Source organism: Diospyros lotus, chromosome 9, assembly GCF_014633365.1.
Source record: "Diospyros lotus cultivar Yz01 chromosome 9, ASM1463336v1, whole genome shotgun sequence".
In the NCBI taxonomy this organism is placed as follows: domain Eukaryota; kingdom Viridiplantae; phylum Streptophyta; class Magnoliopsida; order Ericales; family Ebenaceae; genus Diospyros; species Diospyros lotus.
This window is the reverse complement of record NC_068346.1, coordinates 2569274-2577070: the sequence shown is the minus strand read 5'-3', so window position 1 is coordinate 2577070 and position 7797 is coordinate 2569274. Positions and strand designations below refer to the sequence as shown.

The window sequence follows — 7797 nt, the reverse complement described above, 5'->3', positions numbered from 1 at the left end:
CAGCAGACCGTTGCCGATGGGTTCTGCACCCTATCCTCAATATATATATTTTTAATTATTTAATGTATTATTATCACAACTCAATGATACACTACAAGATATTCAGATCCTCTCTTCTGCCAAAGAATAAAACCAAGAAGAAAAGGCAAAGAGAGACAACAATGGAGCAAAGAAACAAATTCACAAGCCCTTATGCATGGAGAATTCCACTAGATAATTACAAGAGGAAGAGCAACACTTTAGCCAAAATAACTTAGCAATAGCCCTACTACTACTACTCTCTCAAACCTGATTTTCCCATATCCAACTACTTCCTTCCTTACTTCAGCCCCCCCTCCCTATCACTTCCCTCCTGCTACATAATGTCATTATTTATGCATGTACATCGCAAACAACAACATTGCACAAAACGTACATACATATCAACACTGGCGAACCAATATATATATGTGTAGAGATTATATAGATGACAGCCATTGCTTTATTATTCCAACTAAAGAGGCCCAAAGAACCTGCTGCTCACTCCTGCTCTGTATACATGTAATCCAGACGCTGCTGTCAATTTTATATCGGTATTTGCAGGCACGAACAGAACATCACCTTCCCTTACCACGTCGTCTTCAAAGGATTTTGCATGCATTCTTCCATCTCCCTCCACGACTACAAAAATCGAGGGGCCGGGGGCTGGACGAAAAACTGCTGATGCCCCCTCTGGAAGAACGCACCAGTCAACTTCAAATTCATTGAAAGGAGGAAGGTACCTTCTGGTATGTGGATTTAGAGCAACTCCTTGCACAATTTCAGGGAAGCCCTGCAAGAGATCGGGTTAGATGCAACAATAATGGAGATTCAGGGTGGATTGATACAGCTAAAGTTATCTTCCAGACAGGTTAAGTTAACACCTGTTTGTATGTGAGCATGGAACAAAGAACTTCAACATCCCGTTCCTTTGGAGTAAGGCCGGCACGTACTACGTTGTCTGAAGTTGCCATGCATTCTATACACTCCCCACATAAATAAGCGTGGAGTTCATTTGCCCCTACATACAAAGCTTCTCCCGGTTTAAGCGTCACGTGGTTAAAGAGGAATGCCGCTAGGACACCGACGTCACCCGGATACTGCTTTTCTAGCCGCAGTACTAGCTGTTCTTTATCTGTCAACTGCCTCCCCTGATGCAAGGTGTGAAAAGAGAGAGAGAGAGTTAGAATTTTGTTAATATGCTAGTGCAACGGGAAGGAAATTGCAGAGTTGTGAAAAAAAACAACAGTAAGGGGACTTTGCAATGCACAAACCATTTAAAAACTACTGAATTTCATACCAAATCTACCTCACACATCTGGTGTTCAATTCAATATGCGGTGAAAGCAATGGCCACATAAAACTTCATAGTCCTATGTTCATTCACATCAAGGAGCATGCACACAATATACAAACCCAGAAATGCCTTTAAGAAACAGATTCTGCACTTACAAACTAAAGCTTAGTTCCATACATTTGCAAATGCAATATAAGATGACGCTTCCTGAGATGTACATTGCAGCAAGCAAAGGTAAATCAATGCTTAGGAGAATCTATAAAATGATAAGACACCGTCTATTAAGTTTCATAAACAATAGAAAACCCCAGAAAAGCCTCTCAAAAACAGAGTCTTCATTCAGCAGATTGAAGTTAGCAATCATAGTTTTGCCAAGTTCAACCTGAAATGATGCTTCCTTAGTTGGATACTCTCACTCTCCCTCTCCCTCTCTGTCTCTCTCTCTCTCTCTCTCTCTCTCTCTATATATATATATATATAGACTTTTGGTATTCTTTCATCTTTATTGATAAGTTCAAAGGCCTCCTGCACAAATGTAAGGAATCAAATAAAAGGAATAGCACCATACTTACTTTGTTCTAATGCAAAATAAATAAATAAAATAAAGACAAGGCATTAATACAGGGAAAAGTGCAGCTGGGCCAGGAAGGAATAGGGACTTTTCTCTTCTTTCTTTCTTTCTTTCTTTCTTTTTTTTTTTTTTTTTAGGATTTCCCCCTTCCCTTTTTCACTTGTTTTGTGAGAGTGGCAGGTAGCAAATTAGCATTTTAAAAAACGCATAGGCAACAAAAATGTCCCAATATGTGCCGTAACTTACTACCTAGCAAACTGAACCCACGGGGAGGGAGCGAGAGACATCAAACAATGGGACGAGCATTTTCTTCTCCCAAATAGCAAAATAACAAGATTATCAATAAACAATAATTCACAACTATCAACATAAAAATGAGAGAATAATGAATTTTCTACCTATTAAGCAAGCCAGTGCCCTAATTCTTAATATAAGGGCCCAAAACATTCAATCAAAATTGTCTCCAGCATCTTCCATATGAGGGTACTACTGACTCAAATTACAACATTACCAACTGAAGGAAATTCAAAGATACTAAGGAGCAAGCATACTGCCTCAATCCTCTTTTAATCTAGTTTATATATAAAGAAGAATGCAACAAAGTTAACCAGAGATGTAATTGATGGTCATATACCAAAAGGGGAAAGAGATCCATTACTCAAAGGGGCCACATACATCACTCCAAGCATGATATATCCACAACAGTAATATATGAGGAAAGTAAGGAGGATAAGGAATAATGTTCCATTTACCTCACTAGCCACAGTGAGCCGATTTTTCAATTTGGACAGGGCTTTAGAAATCATATCCTTGCTAGCAGACATGAGTTCTGTGAATATTGACTTCAGAGCTTCCACTACATTCTCCTCCCCATCTTGTTTATTAACAGCCAACACTTTCTCAGAATATGCAGTACCAACCACTTCAGCAATCTCAGGAACATTTTGGAAAACATCCTTTAGCTCCTGTAATCAATGGTAATTAAATCTTACTGATACCAAAATGTGTCAAGTGTGCAGGAAAAACAAAAAACACTGAAGTTAGGTCGATGCATATGTATGAAAATCTCATCATGTCAAATAAATTGTTTTGGCGCAATTTCAACATGCATAAATGGCATATCTAGCATCTATTATGACAAAACATGCGCAGGATAGGTGGCTTAGAGCTACCACACAAAGACCGTTCCCCTTGATGAAAGAAAGTGTTTCTGGCACAATCAAGTTGGTTCCAGTACAGAAGCCCAAAAAATTCCCAACTAAACTGAACGTCCATAGCAGAGCATTCACAGAGACCTTATCTTCTTCCCCAGGTCCCAAGTCTCCTAAAAGTTAGAATTTTACTTGCTCTTAGTTTTCAACCCTCATTAACTCAGAAAGCATGAAGGTATGCTCTGTAAAAACAATGAAGGGATCTCCTCCTCCTTTTATTTAAAAAGAAACGTCAAAACAGAACTAGAATTATGAGATTAGTTGGAAATAGAAGGGGATTTTCAGTCTCAATCAAACAGTTATAGTTAAGCTTTATCGGGAGTGAAAAACTGACACGTTACCTCGAGACTGACAAACCCACAAAGGGCCTCAAACTCCGTGAGTGCCAAAGCCATTTCAGGCTTGTGATTAGCATCCTTGAAAGCATCAGGCCTCCGTTTATGCAGAACTGCCGCTAATTCCTTGTCAGGGTGAGCCTGTATCGACAATGCCTTCGCCACTGAAAGCACCTACAAATCAAAAACCCATTAAACCCACCAAATTCCCAACCGAACCTTAAAAAACACCAAATTTCACACACACAAAAAAAGAAAAAAAGAAAAAAACCAGACCTTGAACAAGAAAGGAAGATCAGTCCCCCACTCGCGAACCACCTCATCACCAAGCACGTGAGGGTTTTTCGCAATCCACTCCTTCAAACTCAAATTCCCAGTCGACTCTCCGCTCTCGCCGCCTTCCACCACGAACGAGGGCCCCGAATCATGAGTTCCCATCCAGAACTCCGCGTAGGGCTTCTCGTCGTCAACGCCAAGCCCCGAGTTCAGCGAGAAGAGCCTGGCGACGCGCGATTCGCCGCCGAGCAATCCCCAATCGTAGTTCTTGACGGAGCACCTGAGCCTCCGGACTCCTCCACGATCCTCCGCCGCCGCCGCCGAACCGTTGATTGCCATCTAGAGGAGAGGGAAATCGCAAAGCCCTACGAATAGAAAATCGGAATCGAAATTGAGATTGAGATCTCCTCACACCGTTCTGGCTCCTCCATAGGAGAGGAGGCGTGGCGTATATAAAGAGGGCACCGACTCGACTGGAAGCGGAAAAAGTAGAATTGAAAAGTGGAATCGAAGGATTTTGGAGTTATCTTGAGATTTGGGAAACTTGTCACTGAGAAAGTATGGACAAATTAGGGCTTGGAAGCACTCGGTGTGGCGGCATCATCACACCGCCCACACCTTCTGCGAGAGACAGAGAGCGAGAGAGAGGAGAAGAGGCAATGGCCTGGTGGGGCTTGCGATCAGCACGACACGACTTTCTGTAGCGGTTTGGCGGTTTAATTGGTGGTTGCTTCGGCCATTTAATTCTTTCCCATAATTGCACCTACACCCTCCACTCCTAACAAATTGCTAAAATTTTCCCCTACGTTTCTTCTTAATTAAGGAAATAGAATCGGTGAATTTAAAATTTGTAATTAAAATTTTATCGGTCTCAATCAATTACTTTCTCACTTATTAAGTTATAGTCAAAACATTAGCTTTTAAAGGTTATTCATAGATGATAACGAAGGGGCGTGTTTGAAAATTGTAAAGTAAAGAGGGGGAGAACTGAAAACGAACAATAGTTGAAGGATCGGATAAGATAATTCGTTATTCTTTTCGGGATGCGCACGATGCAAATGGGGGGTGCGCGATTCTAGAATCACGTGGGGCATCACGTCACGTTCATCACCTTCGATGTTATCTTTAGTGCGATCAAACCCATGCACTGTTATTATTTAAATCAACAAGAAAACTTCCGCAGTATTGGATATGTGCACACGTGGCACCCATTCGACTTAACAACTGTTTGACTTTGGTTTTTTGGGGTTAATCCACAATTTATCCAATGATTAAATCGCAGACACATTCCGAAATAATGATTTAAGTTTTGAGTATTATTTTTAATTTCAGAATAATTTTATTAATAAATTAAAATATTATAAAATATAGTATATTTATTGTTTATTAATAAAATTATTTTAAATTTAAAATAAATGATATAATTGAATAATCTCATCTAAACATAATTTTGGGTCGGGATAAAAAAGGGTTAATAGTAAAAAAGATTCAACTTTTTTTTGTTTCATGAATTTGCAATATAATCTAATTTTTTCATGTGTCATCTCAAGTATAATATGTTAACAGGGGTGGATGCAGAGGGGGGTTTGGGACTGAGTTATGCTTAGGAATTTATATATTTATATATATATTACTATTTATTATATATATTTTTACTATTTAATTGGGGCTGGCACGGGCTGAAGCCCATGCCAGCCCCCCCTACATCCGCCCCTGTATGTTAATAATATATATGGGACTTAGATGCACATATAAATAAATAAATATATCTTTGTTATTGTTGTTGGTAGCGTCGTTGTGGTCTTTTCACAATTCTCGTCAACAACATCAGTTGTAATTTTTGACCATTGTGATTGTTTGTTCGTTTTTTTCAACTATGATGATTATCTAAGAAAGAGAGAAAGAGAAAATGAACAAGAAAAAGACGAAGACGAACAAGAGAATCACAGTTACTTGTTCGCCTTTTCCGATCGTAATGGTTGTCTTCGAGAGAAAGAAGACGAATAGGAGAAAATGACCAGTGTGGCCGCCTATTTGTCATCTCAAGCCACAATGGTCATATTCAAGAGAGAAATATGACAAACATGATAAGATTATCATTATGGTCGTCTATTCGTCTTCTCTGGCTGCAATGATAGTTTTCAAAAGATAGAAGATGAATAGGAAGAATATGAAGATGAACAAGAGAAGACAACCATCACGGTCGCTTCATCTTTTACGATTGCAATGGTCGCCTTTGAGAGAAGGATGACGAACAGGAAAAAACAACCATTGCAGCTACTAGTTTATCTTTTCCGGCCACGATGGCCGTCCGAGAGAGAGAGAGAAGATAACCCTCACGGTTGCTTGTCCATCTTCTCTGGTTGTGATTGTCATCTTTGAGAGAGAAAGAAGACATACATAAAGACGATGATCGAAGACGACTATCATGACTAGATTTATCGAAGACAACCATCATGATCGAAGAAGACAAACAAGCAGTCGCGAAGGTTGAAAATTGCAACCGATGCAATTGACAATAATAACAAGGGATTAATAGAGGTCAATGACAATGATGATAAGGATATATATATATATATTTGTTTATATGTATATCTGGATTCCACGTATATTATGAATATATTACACTTGGCATGTCACGTTATCTAAAACACACGTCACCTAAATCGATTTCACGTAGTGGATAAAATTGCACTAAATTGAGTTAATTGAAACCTAATTGCTAACGTTAAAAGATTTGGATATTTTTTACTATTAGTCCTAAAAAAATAAAATTATGCTGTCTGATACTCATAATTTCAAATTCTGTCATTTGAATGTAACAAACATTATTAAATTCAAATTTAGGATCAATTTTGAAATAAAAATTAGATACAATAATAAGATTAAATCTTAAATTAAAAAATAACTTTATTCATTCAATGCCCTGAAACTTTTGTAGGCATGGGAATGGAATAATCAATAATGGAATCAATTTGGATAAGGTGGCGCTTTCCGATCTGATCTTTTTGACCATTCATTCCATCAACCAAATATTCGTTTTCTTCTCTTTTTTAAACTAAATTCTCAGTCAATGGCTGGAATTAAAACAGAAAGTGACGAGAATTAAGAGAAAAATTGAGAGAGAGAGAGAGAAGAACAGAAAGATGCGAAGAAATAGAGAGAGAGAATGATTGAGAGAGAGAGAGAAATTCAAACATAAATAAAGACTTCTAAGAGAAAGGGCTGGAGAGAAAACTTAGAAATTAAAAATAATTAGGTTAAAATGTTATTTTAATATTTATTTGTGACATTTTTATAACATTTATATTTTATATTATGTTAATATAAATATATAATATATTAATATATGACTGTTATTAAAAATGTCATGAGTAAATATTAAATTAAATTGTAAAAATAAAAAATATTTTTTGAATTTGAACGGGATTTTTGTTTTATTTTTTTTTGTTAAAAAAATAAAATTTGAATGCGTTTGGTGATTTGATATTGACGAAAAAGCCCCTATAAAAAATTCAAAAAAAAAAAAAAACAAATGCATGAGGAAACTTCCTTCCAATGGTCTTTTATCACCCACTTGCTTGTGCTTTTCAACTTTAGGCTGATATAACCAATATTTGTCAATTTCTATCAGCTGAAATTTCTAAAGCAATGGCCGAGATTTTGATTAAATCAAAATAATTAAAAATATTGATTCGATTCGATTCGATTCAAGTTTTAAGTTTGTTCGATTTGATTTTCAGATTTGATAATTTTAATTATTTCGATTTAGTTTGGTCTCTATATTGAAAAAAGTCAAAATAATTGAATCGATCGAAATGTTAAAAATAATGTTATTTTTGTATTTTGTTATTATAATTTTTTGATTTTTTTAATTTGTTTAGTCTAAAAATTTATTCGGTCAATTATATTTAGTTTTTTATATAGATTCAATTTATTTAATTTAAACAATTTAATTGATTCAATTAGTCATTTCTAGCGCTGCTAGCATATTGGGTTACAAAAGAGTGTTCTTTGATGGTTTAATTTTCATTTCTCAGTAACAATTTCTGTAGGTAGCAATTTGAGTGTAATATATGGGATTTGGAA

The 7797-nt window shown here is 36.7% G+C and overlaps 1 protein-coding gene across 1 annotated transcript; it reads right to left on the bottom strand.

Annotated features, from left to right (window-relative positions):
- Nucleotides 1-162: 162 nt before the first annotated feature.
- Nucleotides 163-4404, bottom strand: LOC127810576 (mannose-6-phosphate isomerase 1-like). Its single transcript, XM_052350120.1, has 5 exons — nucleotides 3709-4404; nucleotides 3439-3606; nucleotides 2639-2851; nucleotides 903-1169; nucleotides 163-811 (listed from the first exon to the last, which is right to left on the bottom strand). Exons 1-5 carry the CDS (start codon nucleotides 4045-4047, stop codon nucleotides 494-496), a joined length of 1305 nt encoding a protein of 434 aa, XP_052206080.1. The 5' UTR covers nucleotides 4048-4404; the 3' UTR covers nucleotides 163-493.
- Nucleotides 4405-7797: the final 3393 nt, after the last annotated feature.

What these genes read in the sequence shown, in the direction of transcription:
- LOC127810576 (XM_052350120.1), bottom strand. Translation starts at nt 4,047, where the DNA reads ATGGCAATCAACGGTTCGGCGGCGGCGGCGGAGGATCGTGGAGGAGTC. An exon ending in ATCTTCCTTTCTTGTTCAAG is followed by an intron (nt 3,607 to 3,708) that starts GTCTGGTTTTTT and finishes TTTGATTTGTAG; the next exon opens with GTGCTTTCAGTGGCGAAGGC. An exon ending in CCATGCTCACATACAAACAG is followed by an intron (nt 812 to 902) that starts GTGTTAACTTAA and finishes GATCTCTTGCAG; the next exon opens with GGCTTCCCTGAAATTGTGCA.